The sequence below is a fragment of the Chinchilla lanigera genome, unplaced genomic scaffold (assembly GCF_000276665.1).
Source record: "Chinchilla lanigera isolate Chin_1 unplaced genomic scaffold, ChiLan1.0 scaffold00051, whole genome shotgun sequence".
NCBI classification, from domain to species: Eukaryota; Metazoa; Chordata; class Mammalia; order Rodentia; family Chinchillidae; genus Chinchilla; species Chinchilla lanigera.
The window spans coordinates 16512352-16534561 of NW_004955452.1; the positions used below are offsets into that span (position 1 = coordinate 16512352).

The 22210-nt window shown below is 43.2% G+C and overlaps 1 protein-coding gene across 2 annotated transcripts in view; it reads right to left on the reverse strand.

The window, feature by feature from the left end:
- Rhbdl2 (rhomboid, veinlet-like 2 (Drosophila)) overlaps window positions 1-22210 on the reverse strand; it is a 46765-nt gene that overhangs the window by 5522 nt on the left and 19033 nt on the right. For both annotated transcript variants that reach the window (XM_005395233.2, XM_005395235.2), the window contains exons 2-5: window positions 18965-19228; window positions 15900-16048; window positions 11683-11795; window positions 1284-1384 (exon numbers count right to left, since the gene is read on the reverse strand). In XM_005395233.2, the coding sequence (XP_005395290.1) occupies window positions 1284-1384; window positions 11683-11795; window positions 15900-16048; window positions 18965-19228 (627 nt within the window). The remainder of the gene's footprint in view (window positions 1-1283; window positions 1385-11682; window positions 11796-15899; window positions 16049-18964; window positions 19229-22210) is intronic.

Genomic DNA, 22210 nt, shown 5'->3' on the forward strand with positions numbered 1-22210 from the left:
TCATGCCCGGCTTACTTTTTTTTTAAGGTAATTTCAAAAGAAATTAAAATGTTGATTTAGAAACATTATTTGGCTTTAGCCTTGAACATTCTCTGCCCAGCCTGCAGCAGCCCTGCATGTCACTAACAACTGCTGAGTCAGACACCTCCACTGGAATTTATTCAGTTGCTGGTCCCCTCCCTTCCATGTTATTAGCTCTTCCCAGGGAGTAGAAGTGCTGAAAGAGGAGGGTTTATTTTAAAACAATTATCTTCAAGCTGTCATGTACATGACCTACAGTTAAGCAATTTATATAGTTCAGTAAACACATAAATCAAACAGTATTTATCTTTATTACGTGGGATACACTTTGTTTTTTTTCTTTTTGTTTAATTTTGGGTCACAAGACTTAAACTGAGTTCACAACCACTAACGGTTTGCAATCCAAAGTTTGAAAAATATCTTTCTAAATGACTTCTGCATTTGGAAGTTTTATAATTGCTTGATATTTGTCCTCCTAAGATATTTTTAAATATACCCAAATGATTAAAGGATTGGGAACTAATCAAGGTTTTAGCCTGCTTTTAAAAATGATTGGCACTTTCACTATCATGAGAGTGTAAAAAAATGATGTGTGAACTACAGAAGGCAATCTGCCATTTGCATGTTAAAATTAAAAGGTTCATCCAGTAAAATCACTTCTAGAAATTTATCCAAAAAATGCACAAATGCAAGAAGATAAATATAAAAGAACATTTTACAGCATTATATGTAAACATGAAAAATTAAAATTACCCCAAATTATTTTTCAGTGAGTTTGTTCGTGTCTTTTTGAGACAGAGTCTTGCTATGCAGTTCAGGTTGGCCTTGAACTCACTTTGTAGCCCAGACTGGCCTTGAACTCACAGCAGTCCTCCTGCCTCAGCTTCCCAAGTGCTGAGATTACAGGCATGTACCACTATACCTGGCAATAATGTGTTTTTTACTGCAATAATTTTTTTAAATTTTAAATAATCACTACATTTTTTTATCATACCAGATAGATAGATTTGTTATACTATATTGAAGATCTTAACTTTCTTTTATTAACTGAAAGATAAATTCTGGTAGCCATGATTCTCAGAAAGAAGATTAGTGCTCAGTAAATAATGATAAATGAAGATTCTCTGAACCAAACAACAGCTATTACTTTGTGACAAAGCGGGTAAGGGTGAAGCACTCACCTATGTATAAATAAATGGATGTATAAATCCCAGCCCTGGAAAAATAACAGAGCTCATAGACTCCGTTCCCACAGTTCTTACCACTAGAACATTCATGAAATAGCCTCCCATCAGGGCATAGACTCCTCCTGAAGCACCCACCAGATATTTGAGTGGGTCAAAAATAGAACTGGCAAGGGAACCTAAAGAAATAAATCACAAAGCTTGACATGACTATGAGAATCATAGAAGAGAAATTTTTCTAATCAACTTCCCCAATGTTTCTTCCCCAGTTCTATGTTTGGTAGAAAAGTAGCATAATACAGACAAGAGCCCAGATTCTGGAGCCAGACTTACCAGACGGACGACTCGAAGAAGCTGCTTGACTTCTCTGTACCTCAGTTTCCCTAACTACAGAATAGGGGCATTATAGAACTGACCTCAGTGGGTTGCCCAGAGAAGCAAATGAATTTTTACGCCTACAGTACTTAGAACACTGTCTAAAAGCTACTGTCTACCTGTTTGCTAGTCAAACTATCCTATACTTTTGGTTAAAACTATCCAACTATCTGAGACATTCCAGTATTTTATTATCTAACGGCTATCTTTGTCAAGGACCCATGCCAGCAGCCTCAGATCCTACCAAAATGCTATTCAATTAGACTCCCTAAATGACATGAAATATATTTCCTAACTCCTTCTTGGACAAAAACAAGGCCTTACAAACCACCTTACATAAACTCAAAGATGTTCTCTCTGTACTGTTTAGTTCTTTTACTTGGTCTCCTCCTTTAAGGCCCTCCTTCGTTCCTTAGGATACGGTACAATAGCATTCTTACTTTGTGCAAGAAAGACCAAGCATCTGACACCTAGATGAGCAAGCAACTATTATTATAAAAGGCAGACTATAACTATTATATTTAACATGTAGTCAGGTGTGCTGGTACCCACTGTCATCCCAGCACTTGAGAGGCTGAGAAGGAGGATTGCTGTGAGTTCAAGGCCAGCCTGCATAGTGAGACCCTGACTCAAAAAGACAAATAATAATAATAATAATAATAATAATAATAATAACAATAATAAAATTGCCATAGAAATACTTAGAATGGAATAACTATCACAGCATAAAGGTAGTGGAGAGGAAGAGGAGGAGACAGTTTTTGGCAGAAGAGGGGAGTACTGGGGCTTCCCAGGATCTTTGCACTAAGCTACATTCCCACCCCACTTTTTTTTAATTTTTCAATTTTGAGACAGGATCTCACTAAATTCCTAAACTGTCCACTCTAGGCTCAAACTCATGATCCCCTTGCCTGAGTGTCCCTAGAAAAGCATCCCCATGCCTAGCTAGGAGTTAACATTTTGATTAAACTTTGAAGAATCTTTAAGATTTGGATAAGAAAAGCAAAGGGGAGGGATATATTTAAGGATTAGGGAACCAGAGAACCAAAGGCAGGAAAACATGAATGATAAACCAGGCATGGTAGCATACCCCTGTAATCCCAGCACTCAGGAGGCTGAGGCAGGAGGATCATTGCAAGTTCGAGACCAGCATGGGCTACAAAGTGACCTACTCAAGGCCAGCCTGAACTGAGTAGTGAGACCCTGTCTCCAAAAGACGAAAAAAAAAAAAAAAAAAACATGAATGACAAAGCCAAGTGCAGTGGCGTACACCTATAATCCCAGCAATTGGGAGGCAGAGGCAGGAGGACTGCTGAGAGTTCAAGTCCAGACTGGACTGCATATGAAGACCCTGACTAAAGAAAAACAAGCAAAAATGGATGACAAAAGCAGACCTGGCTTGACTGGGGAGAGGCAGGCACTGGCAAGGCTGGCGGTTAGAATTTGGAGAAGTTGGGGATGACAATGAAGATGTGGGCAGCCTTGGTTTCTCTGGAGTCTCCCTCCTGGACGTGCAGGGAATCATCGTGAAACACATCAGTCACTACAGATAAGTGGGAACGTTTGGTCCTGAAATGCTACATTCAGAGACATCTCCAAATTTAGTTGTAATCTTTAGCTCCTACTTAGATGTGCAATGTTTTGCTGGCGCTGAGATTCAGAGTTAGGAGATGCAGGCCAAGACTGTGAGCTACAGCTGGACCTGATCAATGGTCTGTTTATGAAAGACCGTTCTGAGGGATCAGTATTTGAAGAATGAGGAGGAGGAAGCCAAAGCAACTTAGTACAGGGATAATGGACAAAATATATCAAGACAGAAACAAGCAGGCGGTGAGATGTGCAGAGACCACTGTGGTTAGCAAGGTGGTAGAAAAAACAGAAGGTGGGGGACACAGTGCCAGGCATGGTGGTGCACGCCTGTAATCCCAGCACTCAGGAGGCTGAGGCAGGAGGATTGTTGCAATTTGAGACCAACCTGGGCTACAAAGTAAGCTCAAGGCCAGCCTGAACTGCATAGCAAGACCCTGTTTCAAAGAGACAAAAATAAATAAATAAATTTTAAAAATAAAAAACAGAAACAGGCCATAGCCGGAGAACAAGCACCTTGCCATAGGACAGAAGTCACACACAGCTCATCTCTAACTGATGGGCAACACAGGAAGTCACCAGCCACAATCCCACAGCCGGTGTGTTGCAGAGCTAAGAAGCCAACCCAGGCCATCTTACTCCAGTCATGTTCTCAAGCAGGACACCCTGCTGCCCTTCCAAGTTTGAAGGAGTTTACTGACAGACAATGGCAGAAAAAGTCAGACAAGATGGATATGCACGCAAAGATACTCTTGGAGAGAACAGGAAAGAAGCACAAGCTTCAGAATGAGGAAAGACTTTGGTTATTCCCCTGACATTTGATTTTCATTTGGAATTTGAAGAAGCTATTGCCGCATTTACATCTAAAACAGTATAAGAAATCAAAAAAGTAACTGTCACTACAACTTCAGACTCCCAGTTTGAAAGTTTAAAGCATTAAAAAAAAAAGAAAAAAGAAAAAAAGAAAAAGAAAGCATTATTTTGTATTTATCTTATATTAAATTAAATATACTTAATATACTGGTATCCTGAATATTCCTAGCTTGTAAAATATGTATTATAATAGTTTACTAGTATAGATGGTAATTGCAATTCTGAATTTTTAAAGAAAGGCCTTTCTTGAATTCAATTATATTGCTCCAAATTAATCTTAGGGGAAAAAAAGAAAAAAAAACCCAAATTAATCTTAGAACTTTTTTTCCCTGTACTAGAAATTGAACCCAGGGCCTTTGCACTGAGCTACATCCCTAATCCTCCTTTTATTTTTTATTTTGAGCCAGGACTCACAAAGTTGCTAAACTGTGCATGCTGGGCTCAGACATGCAATCTTCCTACCTCAGTTTCCGAGAGTGCGGGGACTACAGGTGTGTGTCACCATGCCTGCTTTCAAGATTTGGGGGGGGGTGTTTAGATCAGCGGCATAGTGCCTGCCTGGCAAGTGCAAGGTAGTGAGTTCGATTCCAGGTACTGGGAAAAAAAGATTTTTTTTTGTCTTTTTGAGACAGGGTCTCACTATGCAGTTCAGGCTGGTCTTGAACTCACTTTGTAGCCCAGGCTGGCCTCGAACTCACAACGTTCCTCCTGCCTCAGCCCCTTGAGTGCTGCAATTACAGGCATGTGCCATCAAGATTTATTTTAAACCAAAACTAAGATAGAGAATATATTCACAATGATGTGTACATGTATACATATACATAGCACACATGTATGTACAGTCATGATATGTATATGCCATTATGTAACAATATAATGTATGAACCATGACTCATTAGATACATTTAAAGGGCTGAGCATAGTGGCACTAATCTGTAATCCCAGCACTCAGGAGGCTGAGGCAAGAGGATTGCCACAAGTTCAAGGCCAGCCTGAGCTACACAGTGAGTTCAAGACCAGCTTAAACTACAGAGTGAGACCCTCAAAAAAAAAAAAAACCAAAATTAAAAAAAAATAGATACATTCAAAGGTAACATGCCATGTTTTACAGTGGCATTTTCTGGGATGATACTGTTGCCACTGCCTTCCTGTTTGAAAAGATCATGTTCTAAACAGTTTATAAATGCATCACTGATTCTGTTTCAGCAATGGTATAACCCATCAGTAGCTGAGTAATGTTCTTTCTGAGTCAAGACTAGCTGACTGGGAAGTTTGAGGTCAGAGGCAAAGTCAATCTAAACTGTCAAGGCAAACAGGAAAAAACTCCTAGGAGGAGAGTTACAACCATGGATACAGACAAAATAATTATAATGAATACACTGGTTTGAAAGGTGGGAAAATAATCTCAGTAAGAGAAAAATACGTATATGCTAATAACTGTAGGAAATTTTCAGAAAGTACTCATAAACACTACTTTGAAGCTGTGTCCACAGTAAGTTTCCTGAAAGTTTCCAAGAACTATTTAAATGGTTTCGGAGCAAAGACCATGAGGGCACAATCCCCACTCTCTTTTGTATAAAGATGGCTTTGATCCTCAAGTTTGACTACAAAAATATAAAGCAAACACACATTTTTTACAAATCTAAAAACAGAAAGCCCATGGGTGACTGAAGATCAATGAGAAGAACTGGGCGTGGTGGCACAAAGACTTGTACATAAATGTTCATTGCGATTAAATGTTCATTGTGATTTCTTCTGTAATAGCCTCAGACCGGAAACACTCAGTGTCCAGCAACAGAAGAATGGACAAAGTGTGGTTTATCTGAACAGTGAAACATACCCAGCTGTACATGCAATCAAGAACTGATACACGCAACACAAGTAAGCCTCAGTTCTGCTCACTGAAAGAAGCCAGACCAAGGATGGCACGACTCTAGGACTCCACTTATATTAAATTTTAGAAAATGCAAACTAATCTATAATTCCAGAAAATGGGTTGGAAACATTTGGGGGAGGGGGACATCGTGAAAGAGAAAACCTGGCCTTCACATATGATGGAAGGCGTGTTACATAGAATAACATGGTTATATGCATACGTTAAATTATACCCTTTTGACAGGCATGGTGGTCCATGCCTGTAATCCCAGCACTTGGGAGGCTGAGGCAGGGGGATCACTGTGAGTTTGAGGCCAACCTGCACTACATAGTGAGACCTTGCCTCCAAAACAAAGAACAAAAAAAACTGTACACTGTATATGTGTGCCATTTATTCTACATCAGTTATACCTGACTAAGCAAACAAAGGACACAGATCCTAGACCCATGTGCCCAGAGATTCTGGTTCCATACATGTGGGTGGCATCTGATGGCTTTGGTTGTCACAAGTTCTCCAGGTGACCCTGACCTTCAGTCAGATGGGGTAACACCGGGCTGCAGTGCAGACCAGCACACCTCAGTCTTTAATGTGCATGAGAGTCACTGAGTGTGTTAGAAGGAGCGCTGTGATGAGCAGGTCTGATTTGGGGCCAACAGCTGCATTTAACAAGCTCTCTGGTGGTGCAGCTGCTTCTGCAGGTGCATGGGCACATTCTGCCGGAGGCGAGGATAAGGGAACTAGAATTATATCACAGACGAAGGATTCTAGGGTGGAAAAAAAGCAAAGCAAGCAAAGCAACGAGGCCTGGTAGTGGAGGGTAATGAAGAACATTCTTCAGAAGAAAAAAAAAAAGGACATCCTTGCATGTTTAGGTTTTCTTTGGGCCACTATTAAGTATACATAATGTGAGCTAATCTGGTTTAGGGGAAATGATCCAAACAGCATGTGAAGGATAGACCGGAATGGGCAAGGAGATTCCTGCCAAGGAGCTATTGCAGAGGACATGAACAGGTTATTCGTGTTCTTCCTTGGCTTTGTAACCAGGACAGGGCTGCACCCACAACTTGAACTCAAGCTATGGGACAGGCACAGATGTAGCACCCGGAGCCAGGCAAGACCTGATCATCACAAAGGGCTTTCCAGGGCTGGAAAAAGAAATTATGTGCAGAGACAAAAGGAGAAGGTGTAAAAACAGGATCCAAAAAAGTAGGGGGGAAGTTGGATGGGAAGCTACGTCATCAAACCTTGTCGGTTCTCTTAATGTGGATCTTGACAGCTTCCTGCTCTCCACCCACAGCCACTGCACCCTGCAAGGTTGTAGGTCCTCACTGGGACTCTCAGCTCGAGACGGCTGGCAAACTGTACATCAGTAAAAGAAACTGTGTGCGCTGGGTTAGGTAGAATTATGCCCCATACACACACATGCACACACACACACACACACACACACGTATGTTGAAGTCCTAACCTCTAGTATCTTATTGGAAATAGGTGACCATATTTGGAAATAAGCTTGTTGCAGATATGATTAGTAAAGAAGAGGTCATACTAGAGTAGGGTGGGTGCCTAAACCAGTATGACTGCTGTCTTTAAGAAAAGAAACCAGCCGGGCGTGGTAGCGCATGCCTGTAATCCCAGCACTTGGGAGGCTAAGGCAGGAGGATCGATGCGAGTTCAAGGCCAGCTTGGGCTACAAAGTGAGTTCAAGGCCAGCCTACACTGCACAGCGAAACCCTCTCTCAAGAAGACCAAATTAAAAAAAAGAAGAAGAAAAAGAAGAGGAAACAGAGCCAGTCAGGGTGGTATATCCCTGTAATCCCAGCTGAGGCAGAATTCAGCCTGGACTCTACAGTGAGTTCAAAGCCAGCTTGAACTACATGGCAAGACCCTCTCTCAAAAACAAAAACAGAGGAAACAAAAACACAGGAAACAAAAACACAAAGGAAGAATGATAGCATGAAGGCAAAGCTAGAAGTGCTGCGGCCAAAAGCCAAGGATTCATGGCCACCACCAGAAGCTGCAGTGACGTGAAGGAGTTCTCCTATAGGTTTCAGAGGGATCTTGGCCCTGCTGACATCTTGGTTTCAGGCTTCTAGCTTCCGAATTGTGAGACTACACATTGCTGTTGCTTTAAGCTTTCCAATGGTGGTACTTCACTATGGCCATGAGGAAAGTAATACAACCACTCACTGAAACAGAGCTATATGTACATGTTTGTAAGTTACATAGATGGGTGCTGCTACACTAACATGCCCTTAAAACGCAAAAACATAACTTAAAAGAGACATATTGATGAAACAATATTTTAAATTATTTTATGACATTAATGGTATAAAAACCTTTCAATGACTAGTGCTCCTTAAATAGGCTTCATTTTTTAATGGGTTACATATGGAACGCAGAAATGCAAAGATATCCTAAATGCTGTTACTTTCTGTAGAAATGAGTGTCGTGGCCAAAATATAAAATTACAAGTGATATGTAGTTTCACATGGAAGACCTGTATCACTCTAATTATGGAAATTTGTTATAATTTGGCTAATTCCCACTCTCCCTAATATCATCTGTTCTTGCAAAATAATCAGAAAGTGCCACAATAAAGGTTAAAATCCACTAAAAGTCTCCACTGAAAAAAAATTTTTTTTTGAGGTAGGATCTTGCTATCTACTTCAGGCTGACCTTAAACTCACAGAGATCATCCTGCCTCAGCCTCTCAAGAGCTGGGATTACAGGCATGTGCTGCCAGGCGTGGCAACCCGAGAAATTTTAAAACAGATTAAGAAATTGTTTCCCTGCTTTTTAAATATGAATTTATGTGATGTAACAGTAAAATCATATAATGATGAAATAACTTCTGTGATGGCTTGTGTCTGGATGTCCCCCAAAGCTCATGTGGTCACAGGTGGGGCTTTTCAAGGCTGGATCTGGAGTGTGTCGTGCTGGGCTCATGGGTGTGTGATTACCAATCAGTCCACTGATTGGTTTGGCATAGTTCTGGGTAGGATTAAGCCTGCCCTGCCTTGGCTGTGCTCACTCCCTGCCCTAGAGATGGGTAGGCTTGATAAGTAATAAGGGACAGGAAGAGGGTCACTGGCTGTCACTTGTCACTTGTCTGCTGCTGCTTGCTGCCTTCTGCCTGCCTGCCTGCCTGCCTGCCTGCCTGCCTGCCTGCCTGCTCCAGTGTGCCCCTCTGCCCTGCCACCCTGCCTCGGAGCCAGCCAACTGGGAACTGAAACCTCCACAAACTGTGAGCTAAATAAACCTCTCCCTTTTACTTTGGGTGTTGGGTATTTTGTCTCAGCAATGAGAAAATAGGTAAGACAATTTCCAATTGCCAATTTTCAAAATTTCCTTTTCTTTGAGTATTTGTAGAAAAGTGAGTTTCTTATTCTTTTGAGGGAAAAATACTATCATGCCCTCAAGGGACATGTTGTTTATTTTTTTTCAACATCTGTTAAATAGTATACTACTAAAACCTTTTATTATCACAGAAAGAAAAAAGTCAGCAAATTAGACACCCATCTTCTTGTATAAAGAAAAATGTATAAACTAATCAAAGTTGAGCCAGGTGTGCTGGTGCACACCTGTAATCCCAGCATTGAAGAGGCTGAGACAAGGATCATTGTGAGTTCGAGAACAGCCTGGGATACAAAGTGAGCTCAAGACCAGCCTGAACTGCATAGCGAGACTGTTTCAAAAAGACAAAAAAAGAAAGAAAACTAAAAAGCCAGGCACGGTGGCTGTAATTACATGCCTGTAATCCCAGCTCTCAGGAGGCTGAGGCAAGTTTGAGACCAGCCTGGCCTACAGAGTGAGCTCAAGGCCGGACTAAACTGCATGGAGAGACCCTGTCTCAAAAAAGACAAAAGGGAAAAAAAAAGAAAACTAATCAAAGTCAACAATTTTTCTAAGTAGTTCACCATAAAACAATCTGTCAAGTATAAAAGATTTTCATGCTAACTCCCTAACTCAGGATGTCCTTTCCCTCTCCTAAAGTTTACCCCATTTATTTAGCCAGGGACACACACAACAAATCCTCCAACATGAACAGGAATAAGCCAAGGAGGGCTTTCAGGTCCTGTGTGCCACAGAACTGTCACCTTGCCCCCGGAAGCTGCACACGCTGTGTGACACATAAAGACAAAGAGGGGCCTGTCTCAGTCTGTGTATTACATAGGAGTCCTGCTTGATTTCTTGCTCATTTTTTAGAAATAAATGTACTGGTAAACCAACCCAGTGGGTAAGCCTGTAATCCCAGCACTTGCAGACTGAGGTTGAAGGTTCACTTGAGCCCAGCAGTTAGAAACCAGCTAGAGCAACAGAGTGAGACCCTGTCAAAAGGAGGGGCAAGTGGGGAGGAAAGAAGGCACTGCTAAAGAGCATCCACAAAAAACCTACAGCTTACAGTTAACATTGTGCTTCCATAATGGGAAAAGACTAATTTAATTGCTTTCTGCCTAAGATCAGGAGCAAGGCAAGGGTACCCGTGACTCAACACAGTGCTGGAAGTGCTCATCCACACAGTAAGGCAAGAAGAGGAAACAGACATAGAGGTTGCAAGGGAAGAGAGAAAACTGTCCTATTTTTAGATGTCGTGATGATTTGCAGAGAACACAGAAAATCCCAAAGAATCTAAAAACCACTACTACAACAAACACCACAGAACTAACAAGTGAGTGAAGTAAGTTCCAAGATACAGGATCAGCATACAAAAATTAATTGTATTTCTACACATCAGCAATGAACATACAGACACTGAAAGGAGAAATACAATACCATTTAGGAGATCTAAATAAAAAACGAACTGCACCAAGCATGGTGGCGCACGCCTGTTATCCCAGCCCTCAGGAGGCTGAGACTGGACTGCCAAGAGTTCAAGGCAAACCTGGGCTACACAGTGAGACCTGCCTCAACCCTCCCCTCTAGAAAAAGAAAAGCAATAGAGAACATGTCAGTCTCTGAGGGTAACGGAGTGCAGGACGTGGACAGGGAAGAGGCAACATGAAGAATCACAGGGTACCGGGACTACCCTGAACCTTGACTGTGTCATGGTGGACGTCGGGTTTTGCAAGACGATACCACGGGGGGTAACGGATTAAAGGGTACCGTGTACTCTTGGTGTTATTTCTTAACCACTATATGTAAATCTACAATTACCTTAAAATTAAATGTTTAGTTTTTTTTCAAAAATGCTTCCAGTAAATAAATAAAAACAGGAATTGGAGTTCTAATATATTCTTCCCACACCATGATGAATCAACTTAGACATGTTCAGTTGAAGAGATCAATGCCATGTGCTCATCCCACCGCAATCTTTGAGCCCCTTTTAGCTATTCTCCACCCTCTCTTAAAGTTGTTTGCTTTGGTGGCAGAACTGGGGACCGAACCCAGGGCATCACACACTACGCACACACGCTACTATTGAGCTGTATCCCCAGCCCAAAGTTGTCTCTCTTAAATGCAAGCTGGACCCAGATTGTTAGTTTGACACACAGGGGCTTCATGATCTCTACCCAGTTCCTTGCAGTTTCGGGTTGCACGAAACCCTGAGTGCGGTGGCTGAGGACGGGCACCAGGAGTGACTCGTCTTCATGTGTGTAGATTCTAACGTGTGTGCGCCAGCCCTTCCCCGTGCTCAGGGTCTTCCCTAGCACATAGTAAGAGTGCAGTAAACCTTGACTTAAGCCCACTCTGAATCCCAGCTGCCTTTGCTTTAGTCCTAAGAGCCGAGAAGCTTTGCCTCCTCGTCACCCTCAAAGCACTGACCTGCAATCACTCCTGCCAGGTACACCAGCCCCACGCGGAGGCCTTTGTGGACCATTTCCAGGGGAATTCCCAGCACAAGCTGCATGAAGAGATTCCCCACGATGTGCTGCACTCTGCAAAGACAAACATATGTCAAATACTTCGCTGGTTTTCCTTGGGATTTCCAGTTAAGGACTTGCTACAATTCCATTTTATCATTATTTTGGCAGGAAATTCTTTTTATTTTTTTTTTTCCTTTTTTAAAGTAAAATCCTAGCTGGCCGTAGTGGCACACCCCTGTAATCCCAGCACTTGGGAGGCTGAGGCAGGAAGATTGCCACAAGTCCAAGGCCAGCCTGGGCTGCGGAGTGAATTCAAGGTCAGCCTGCACTACATAGTGAGAGAGACCCTGTCTTAAAAAACCACAAAACAAAATAAAAATAAAATAAAGTAAAATCTTGTGGCCACTTGCATGGTGGCCCGTCCTCATGCCGGAAGGTGACTTCCTCCCCTACTTTTACTTGACCAGGCTCACTCCGCAGAGCCTGCTTCTTTCCCTACCATTAACAAAACTTTTCTATCCTTAAAATTAATTAATTAATTAATTAAAAACAAAATAAAATCTTACATGGAGCTGCAATAGGTAAAACCCACAAAAGGGCATTTCAGAAGTATACACACATTTTGTAAGTCCTCTTGTGTAAAACTTATGAAACAAGTATCAGTGAGGCTGATTTAAGAAATAAAAACTTGAAATTTGGGGTTAGGATGACAATTACAGTCATGTCAGCCTCAGCATCTGATTTTATTTTCATTGCACAGTTTTGAGAAAATCCTAATTCACTGAGTGAATTTCAATAGATTTTAAAAATTCTATCTCCTTTAAATTTCAATAGTTTTGGTTTTTGGTTTTGGGTTTTTAAGACAGAGTCTCGCTGTATAGGTCAGCCTGGCCTTGAACTCACTGTGTAGCCAGGCTGTCCTTGTGGGGATCCTCCTGCCTCAGCCTCTCAAGTGATAGGATATAGGCACGTGCCACCAAGCCCAGTTTGAATTTCAGTAGATTTTTAAACAAGACTGTCTTGCAACCTCAGGAATTTAATAAATCAGAGATGGCAAGAGAAACTTCACTCCTGTTTCTATATTAAAAAGTTACCTTTAACACTTAATAAGGTGGTAACTATTATATGCTACAATTTGGCATCTAACATGTCTGAATATGAGTATTGCTATAGTCTCTAAGTAGATAAATATACACATATTTTTCAGGGCTGGGGATCAAACCCAGGGCCTTGCACATGTTACACAAGTACTCAACCATCAGGCTACATCCAAGCCTGGTAAAAATATTTTGAAATAGTTTCAGACCCCCTTCTGTCTCTCTTAGACAGACATTAATTTTCAACGAATTCTTCCTACTTTTAAAAAACATATATTTTTAAAAATAAAATTCTTATCATCTTCTTATCAAACCCCATAAATACCTCTGGAGAATCTCTAAACATAATTAGGCGATGTCCCACATTACAGTAACCCTTAATTTAGTTGTCACAAAAAAAAAAATTTAGTTGTCACACAGAAGCACAATTTTTATTTTTTTAAAGGGGATTTCTCATTAAACCAAAAGTTCAAAACCAAAATAGGCACTGGATCTTCCACAGGGCAGCAGCTTCCATATTCATTTCATTTACCTAACAAATATCCATCGGGTCACAGAAGAGCTTCTCCGGGAGCACCCTGCAGGGTAGATTACCCACCTTGATGTCCTTCCTGCACCCAGCCTCAATACCAGTGTTCAGACTATCTTCAGGGCTGGGGATACAGCTCAGCGGCATAAGCACCTGCCTCACAAGCAGGAGGTCCTGAGTTCAATTCCCAGTTCCAAAAAAAAACCATCTTCAAAGACATATGAGCTGTGATATGTATCCCACACAGAATAGTCTAGCAAGAACAGTTGTACTTTGGTTCACAAACGCTTTTGTTTGCAAACAATTTGATTCACAAACAAACAGAAACATTTGGCAAAATTCTGTTTTTGAGTGCAAACTCCACGTCGGGTGATGAACCCGACCACAGCCATCTTTCCCACACGTGGCCATCTTTTCTAAAATCATGCAACAAATCACATTTGTGAACTAGGTAGCATTGTACTAGTGTTTTGAGGTCCTCAAACATAAAGACTGGAAATTTAAAAAAAATTAGAAATATCTGCTGCTAGCTTGGTGTGGTGGTGTATGCCTATAATCCCAGCACTAGAGAGGCTGAGGCAAGAGGATCTGCACAGTTTGAGAATAGCCTGGGCTCAAAACCAGCCTGCACTACATAGCGAGACCCTGTCTCAAAAAAGGGAGGGAGCAAGAGGCAGAGGTGAGAGCGCTGTCTGGAGACTTTTAAGAGAGCTTCTAACTCGACAAAAGAGATGGCCATACCCATAGGAACCACCTCTCCCCGTCTCTTACTTTGAATGCAGAGATACAGCAGCCAACTTGCAAGCATAAAAAACCAAGGGAATAGCAGAGAGGTCAGAACAGGACCTAGAGCCCCTGGCTTCATCAAACTGATGAAGCAGTTGCCTATTTCTGAGCCTTTCCTATGAGGGAAACTTAGCCCCTATTTACTTAAGCGCCTGTGAGATAGATTTGTTATTTGAGTCCAAAAGCATTTCTAGCTTATGCATCCCCACATGTGACATGGCCCATAGAGCCTTGCAAGTTCTTTTTAGTGCCTTACTATGGGTTTCTACTGTGTGAAATTTGAGGCTGTTGCCTCACTTAATCGCAGCCTCCTCAGGTGGTATTATTACCCCACTTTACAGATGAGGAAACTGGGGCACAGAGAGGTTAAGTAGCTACTGTGTGCTATAATATATACTGCCTTACACTACTATTTAACTGTTTGCCCTTAAAATGTTGAAGTCCTTAAATGCAGAAGCCACATTTGCTCAGAATATGTTTGTACATGGAAAACCAAAGTGTGCAAAAGTCTTCAGATAGGCCAAGCATGGTGGCGCACACCTGTAATCCCAGCACTCGGGAGGCTGAGGCAGGAGGATTGCTCCGAGTTTGAGACCAGCCTGGGCTACAAAGTGAGCTCAAGTCCAGCCTGACCTGCATAGTGAGACCCTGTCTCAAAAAGACAAAAAAGAAAAAGAAAATGGACATTTAGGGATTTTATCCTAGTCTTAACTCTCTGGTCCTGCATCCTGCCATGGATGCCTATTTAGCCACTGGTCAAAAGAGTCATCCTGGGCTGGGGATGTGACTCAGTGGGAGAGCTCTTGCCTTCCGTGCACAAGGTCCTGGGTTTGATCCCCAGCACCACCACCAAAAAAAAATTCCTTTCCTATTCAGGGCTGGGCTGGTCACACAGATGAGGTTGACCACATCTGAGACCACAGAACTCCACCCAAGAGGTGGGGCCCACAGCAAGCTGCCCAGTAACGTAGTGGGCATGGGGCATCGGAGGTGCTGAGGTCAGGAAAAGCTGCCAGCATTTAGGAAATGATAAGCAAAACAGAGAGGCAGGCAAGTATCACCTGTGCCACTTCAGATGGACAACAGGGTTGTACACTGATCAAAATGTTCATGAACTTTTTGAAAGCATGGGGATTGCAGAGGGGGACAGACTGGTGATTCAGTTTCACCATTTCATAACCTAAAAGGAACAGTTAACAACATCCAAGACCCAAGGCGACCTACTTCTGGCTTGACAATGCTTTGGTCTCTTGTCATTAGTATTGCTATATCAGGGGCTGGGGATTTAGCTCAGCGGCAAAGTGCCTGCCTGGCAAGCGCAAGGTCGTGAGTTCGGTTCCTGGTACCGGAGAAAAACCAAAAAAAAAAAAAAAAAAGTATTGCTATATCAGTACCAATATTAGGGATTTATAGTGCAATTGCACTAGTGGGTTGAAGTCCTCACTCTAACTTAGTTGTGATTATATCACAGCCATAGCTGGGTGCAGTGGCCTACCCCTGTAATCCCAGCACTCGGGAGGCGGAGGCAGGCAGATCACCAAGAGTTCAAGGCCAGCCTGGGCTATATAGCGAGACCCTATCTCAAAAAAAAAAAACTATATCACAGCCATAAAACAGTGGGAGAGATGCCTGCCTCCTAGGTGTGAGGGTCAAACAAGATAATGAACATGAAAGTGCCTTATCAGTAATACAGCTCCAGACACGTCAGGGGTTACCATTATGCACAGCACTTCCGACACCAGGGCTCACCCTGCCACTCCTTACCCAGCATGCACCAGCATGTACGAGACGAACCTCCAGGCTTCCTCTCTCTTGTCAGGACGGTAGGTAAAGGGACTGGCCAGGATGCCTGTGTCCAAGGTGATCCACTGTTTCTGGGGCTTCCATACGGCATAGTAAATAAACACTGCCAGCTGACAGAAGGGCAGACAGAAGGTTAACCACAGCTTCTCCAGAGACTGGCCCCATACAGCCCATGGGCAGTGTGTCAGTGACGAGCTCTCCGGTGGGGTCACAGGATGACAGCAACAGGTGTTTCCACCATCCCCCCTGTGGTCATATGCTGCTTCCTGCTGTGGTTGAATGCAGTGCTGGACCACACTGCAAAGAAGACTAAATTCTCTTTCCTCTGCTCTCCGACACCCTGTCCAGCACTGCTCTCTAACACTCTTCTTTCCTACCCATGGCCCACACCTTTCCACCCCCACCACTTTATCTTTCATTTTCAAGTACAGTTTTTTTGTTGTTGTTTTGAGACAGAGTCTCACTATGCAGTTCAGGCTGGCCTTGAACTCACTATGTAGCCCAGACTGTCCTCAAACTCGCAGTGATCCTCCTGCCTCAGCCTCCCAGGTGCTGGGATTAAGGCATGAGCCATCACGCCCAATTTACAAGTATAGTTAACATGCAAGTAAGTCAATACCGGCTTCCAAAGATTAAAATAAGGAAAGAGGGGGCCTGGGGATTTAGCTCAGCGGCAAAGCGCCTGCCTGGCAAGCGCAAGGTCGTGAGTTCGGTTCCTGGTACCGGAGAAAAACCAAAAAAACCAAAAAAAAAAAAAAAAAAAAAAAGGAAAGAGGAAAATAGTAACTTTACAATGAATAGGCAGGGTGTGGTGACGCATACCTGTAATCCCCACACTCAGGAGGTTGAAGTAGGAGGATCTTTTGTTGTGAGTTCAAGACCAGCCTGGGCTACAAGGTGAGCTCAAGGCCAGACTGAACTGCCTAGCAGGACCCTGTCTCAAAATGACCAAAAAAAACCAAAACCCTGAAAGTATAGTAATTCTACAATGCATAAACCTGGCACAAATAGTAACTTTACAATGGGTAAACTGCCTTGATCAAGGGGTGTAGGTCAGTGCCCTAGGGACGCTCTCTACTTCCTGACGTGAAGTGAGGACAGCGGCTTTCGCCTCTTCACCTCTTTGCTGTTCTTCCCCAAAGCCTGTAACTCCGGCCTAATCCTGAGAAAAACATCAGACAAACCCAGACTGGGAGGGTATCCCAAAGGTACCTGACCAGTACCATTCAAGATTATCAAAGTCACAAGAAACAATGACTGAGAAACTGTCATGGATCAGAGAAAACAGGGGAGACATGGCCATTAAATGCAGTGTGAAACTCTGGGTTGGAGAGGACCAGAGGAACAGAAAGAAGACATTAATAGAAAGACTAGTAAAACTCAGGTAAAGTCGGGAGTTCAGTTGATAGTACAAGTTGAGCATTCCTGTTCCGAAAATCTGAAATCCAAATTGCTCCAAGAATCCAAAAAAATTTTGAGTATCATGCTGGTGCTCAAAACATTTCAGATTTTGGACCATTTTGGGTTTTCAGATCAGGGATACAGTATTCAGCTGGTAAAGTCTGTGTATGGAAATATTCTGAAAGCAGAAAAACTATGAAATCCAAAACATTCCTGGTTCCAAGCATTTCAAATAAGGGATACTCAACCCATAGCATACCAGCATTAGTTTCTTAGTTTTGACCAATGTATTATGGAATTATAAGAATATTAACAATTGGAGAAATTAGGTGATAGGTGTTCAAGAACTCTCTGTTTTACCTTTGCAATTGTTCTATAAAGTTAAAATTACTCCAAAACAAAAGTTTACCTAGGGTGTAGGGGTGTAGCTTAGTGGTAGAGTGATTGCAAGGTGCTGGGTTTGATCTTCAATGTTGCCGATTAAAAAAAAGTCACTTAAAAATGAATAGAAACAGATCTTCTGTAAGAGGCAGATATGTTGCCGGGCGTGGTGGTGCATGCCTGTAATCTCAGCACTCGGGAGGCTGAGGCAGGAGGATCGCTGCAAGTTTGAGACCAGCTTGGGCTACAAAGTGAGCTCAAGGCCAACCTGAACTGCACAGTGAGACCCTGTCTTAAAAAGACAAAAGAAAAAAAAAAAAAAGGCCAGGGATATAACTCAGGGGCACAAGTGCCTGCCTGGCAAGCGCAAGGTCCTGAGTTCAATTCCCAGTACAAAAAAAAAAGTGGAGGCGGCGGTGGGGGGGTGGGGGACAGATATCTTGGCGCCTGCTCCTGGCCCTACTCTGGGAAACGGCCTGCCCCAGCATTCACTGTCTAGCAATCACGTTTTAGCCCCACCCCACCCCCCTGTTCTCTATCCCTCTTCCTAGTCCTTCTCAGTCCCTGATAAGGAAGCTGAGGTTATCAGTGGGATTCAAGAGGATTACACTGGGGATATCATAATGCCCCTTACACCACACCCCACGGGCAGCCATGCTCTGCGATTCCGATATGGGATATCACAGTACAGTACAGTACAGTACAGGGAAAAAATGTTCTGCCTCCAGGCTCTGGTGCAGTCACTAAGACCTGCCCTTGGGTGAGTCATCCACCTCCAAGTCCGCCGCCCAGATCGGAGTCTGAGAATACGCCCCCTGCTGCCCAAAGTAGACATCCCCAGAGGGTCCCACTTTTGTCCTCTGAAATTTGAGGCGGCCTATGATTCTCCAGAACATATGAACCCAGGCGGACCTTGCCAACCAATCTAAATTGGTTCATGAGAAATCAATCTGCAACTCCAAGATTCTCTGGTTTCTGAAGACCCAACCATCTAAGAGGAAATGAAGCCCTGAAAGTGCGGTCACTGCTGGGCAGGGGATCTGAGAATGAAACGGAAACCCTGGCTGCAAAGACTGAGCGCATGGGAAGCCAGGACAGGCAGCTCCAGGAGGGGTGGGTGGCGGCTCGGTGTGTGCTGCCCCTGGCCCCGCCAAGCCCTCTTCTTGCCTCTTCTCCAGACCTAGGTCCCGCGCCTAGTTGGCCTGCACCTCCCTGTGGGAACCTGCGCTGTGCCCGGGGTGTACCTCGGCCAGGCTGACGGAGATGATGAACACAGGCGGGGGCAGGCAGTTCGCCCTCTCCAGGTATGTTCTCCGGGCCGGTTCCGGAAGCATCCACTTCGAGACGATCCTGTGGACCTTTTTGCTGTTGGGAGGATAGTTGCCATCCCCGTACTCTCCCAGCTTCTCTTCCTCCAGCTCTTCTTTTCTCTCTCTCTCCATGCTGAGATTCACGCTCTCCATCTCCACGTCATGAGCCACAGCCATTGTCCTGGGTCCTCCCTCCACCTGCAAGAGACAGGAGCGTCAGGGACAGAGGGTGACCCCTTGGTCTCCAGGCTGCGGCTCTTTCTTGGGCTTCACGGAAGGCAGCTAGAGATGATCAAAACAGCCTCAACCTCCTCAATGGCCCCAAATAAAGGTTTCACTTTTTAAAAAATTGTTTTTATTAAAAACATGGACTCTAGCCAGGCATGGGGTGGCCCACTCCTGTAATCCCAGCACTCAGGAAACTAAGGCAGGAGGATTGCTGCAAGTTCAAATCCAGGCTGGGCTACACAGTGAGTTCAAGGCCAGCTTGAACTGCAAGGTGAGACCCTGTCTCAAAAAAAAAAAAAAAAAAACAGACTCTAATATTCCCATGCATTAGGCATGTAATAAATTTTGTGTGTTCTTTTCTCTCTGTAAGTTAATTAACTAAAATTTAAAGAGTTAAGTATGGCTGCTCACATCTATAACCTCAACTGCTTGGGAGACTAAGGTAGAAAGATTTCAAACTCGAGGCTAGCCTGGGCAATTTAGCAAGACTTTATCTCAAAAAATAAAAAGGGTTGGGGATATAGCTCAGTTGGTAGAGCATTTGCGTTACATCAATAAGACCCTGGGTTCAGTCACTAATATCATTTTTTAAAAATATTTTAATTAAAAATAAAAAGCATGAACCAGCCAGGCAAGGCGACACAGGTCTGTAATCCCAGCACTCAGGTAGGCTGAGGCAGGAGGATCACAAGCTCAAGGCCAGCCTAAGCTACACAGGGAGATCTTGTGTCCAAAAAAACCTAATATGAACCACGGAGCCAGATGCTACACATCAGCTGTAAGACAACCTTATGTAAGTCACTTAATTTTTCCAAGACTCAGATTACATTTTTTAAAATTGTGATAAAACACACGTAACATAAAATTTACCATTTTAAACATTCAGCGTATACAATCCAAGTACGTTTACAATGTTGTGGAACCATCACCACTCGTTCCAGAGTCTTCTTACCATCCCACACGGCAGCCCCCACCCATCGCACCTGCTCCCCACACCCTCAGCCCAGCCCCTTGCAACCGCTGACCGCTTCCTGTCCCTGTGGGTTTACCTGCTCTGAAGAGCGTGCATACGTGGGATTCTAGGATGTGCGCCCTTTCCTTCACTTAGCAATGACACTGTCGAGGTTTATCTATGCTGCACCATGAGCCAGAATTCCCTTCCTTTTCATGCATAATATAGCATTTATGGACACACCGTGTTTTGCGTGGCCAAGCATCTGCTGATGGACAGTAGGTTGTTTCCACCTTTAGGCTACTGTAAATGAGCTGCTAGGAACACCCTTGTACAAGTTTCTGTTTTGTTTTTTATTTTTTTCTTTTTGAGACGGGGTCTCGCTATGCAGCTCAGGCTGGCCTTGAGCTCACTTTGTAGCCCAGGCTGGTCTCAAACTTGCAATGATCCTCCTGCCTCAGCTTCCCAAGTGCTGGGATTACAGGCATGCACAACCACAACCAGCTCGAGTTTCTGTGTAAATACCTGTTTTCAATTCTTCAGGACACAGACCTATGGGTGGCACTGCTGGGTCAGATGGTAAGCCCTACACTCATTGGGAAACCCTGGATGCCAGCTTAAAGGGGAAGTGTTAGTGATTACCTCACAGCATTGCTGAGAAGATTATTTGAGCTAATGCAAGCAAAGCACCTGGAACGGTAGCTGGCACACAGGGAAGCACTCTATAATTATTAGTTATTACTGGCAATGGGCGAGTGGTGGTTGTGTAGAAGGATGGATGGGTAGATGGGAGGGGTAGAACTGAGCCTGGGGCTTACTTTCGTGGGCAGTTTACTGGGAATCAGATCAAATTCAATTTATTTCCAAGTGAATCTCATTAGGCAGGTTTCCATATTGCAGTAAGTTATATCAATGGTTCTAGAAAGGAAGAGAATTCTTTTTTTTTTTCTGCATTTTTTTTTGTTTTGTTTTTTTGAGACAGAGTCTTGCTTTAATTCAGGCTGCCTTGATCTCACTATGTATCCTAGGCTGGCCTCAAACTTGCAGCAATCCTCCTGCCTCAGCCTCTCAACTGCTGTCTACAGCAATTTTTCTATAAATAAAAGCTTTCCCCTTCCCTGAATTACTCCCTTGTTGTGGCCCACATCCCCGGGTCAGACATTAAGTCTATAAATATACTGGCTATTTTACTCCTTGTATATTGATAATTACTTCTAATTTTACCACTTCTAATTGACAAAACTACAGTGTGGATTTACAATCAGCAGACTTTAACTACAAACATTAAAGCATTTAAGAAATAAGTTCAGCCAGGCATGTTAGTGCATGCCTGTATTTACAACATTCTGGGAGGCTGAGTCAGGAGGATCATCAAGTGTAAGCTCAGCTTGGGCAACTTAGCAACTTAGGGAGAACCTGTCTCAAAAAAAAAAAAAAAAAAAAAAAGCTGGGAATGTAATGATTAGCAGTGTATGAATAAACCCCACTGTAAATTTAAATACCATACATGATCATTTTATAAGGAAACAAACTTCCACATTGTTAACAATATAATGTTACATTTCTTTTGTTTTTTGGTACTGGGAATCAAACTCACAACTTCACGCTTGCCAGGCAAGCACTGTGCCACTGAGCTAAATCCCCAGCCCTAATGCTACATTTCTTAAAGTAGCTAGAAAAATAAGAATTACAATTTGCTGCTGGGCGTGGTGGTGCACACCTGTAATCCCAGTACTCGGGAGGCTGAGGCAGGAGGATCATCATGAGTTTGAGACCAGCCTGAGCTACAAAGTGAGCTCACGGCCAGCCTGAACTGCACAGCGAGACCCTGCCTCAAAAAGACAAAAAAATAAAAAAGTAAAATTACATTTTGCTCTAGATTTTCTCTTCAGATTTCAAGGGCTGGGGATGTAGCCCCAGCGAGCCTCATATGACAAGGTCCTGGGTTTAAGCCCCAGTGTCCCCCAAACAAAGTAGAATTCAAAACTTCCAGAAACGTT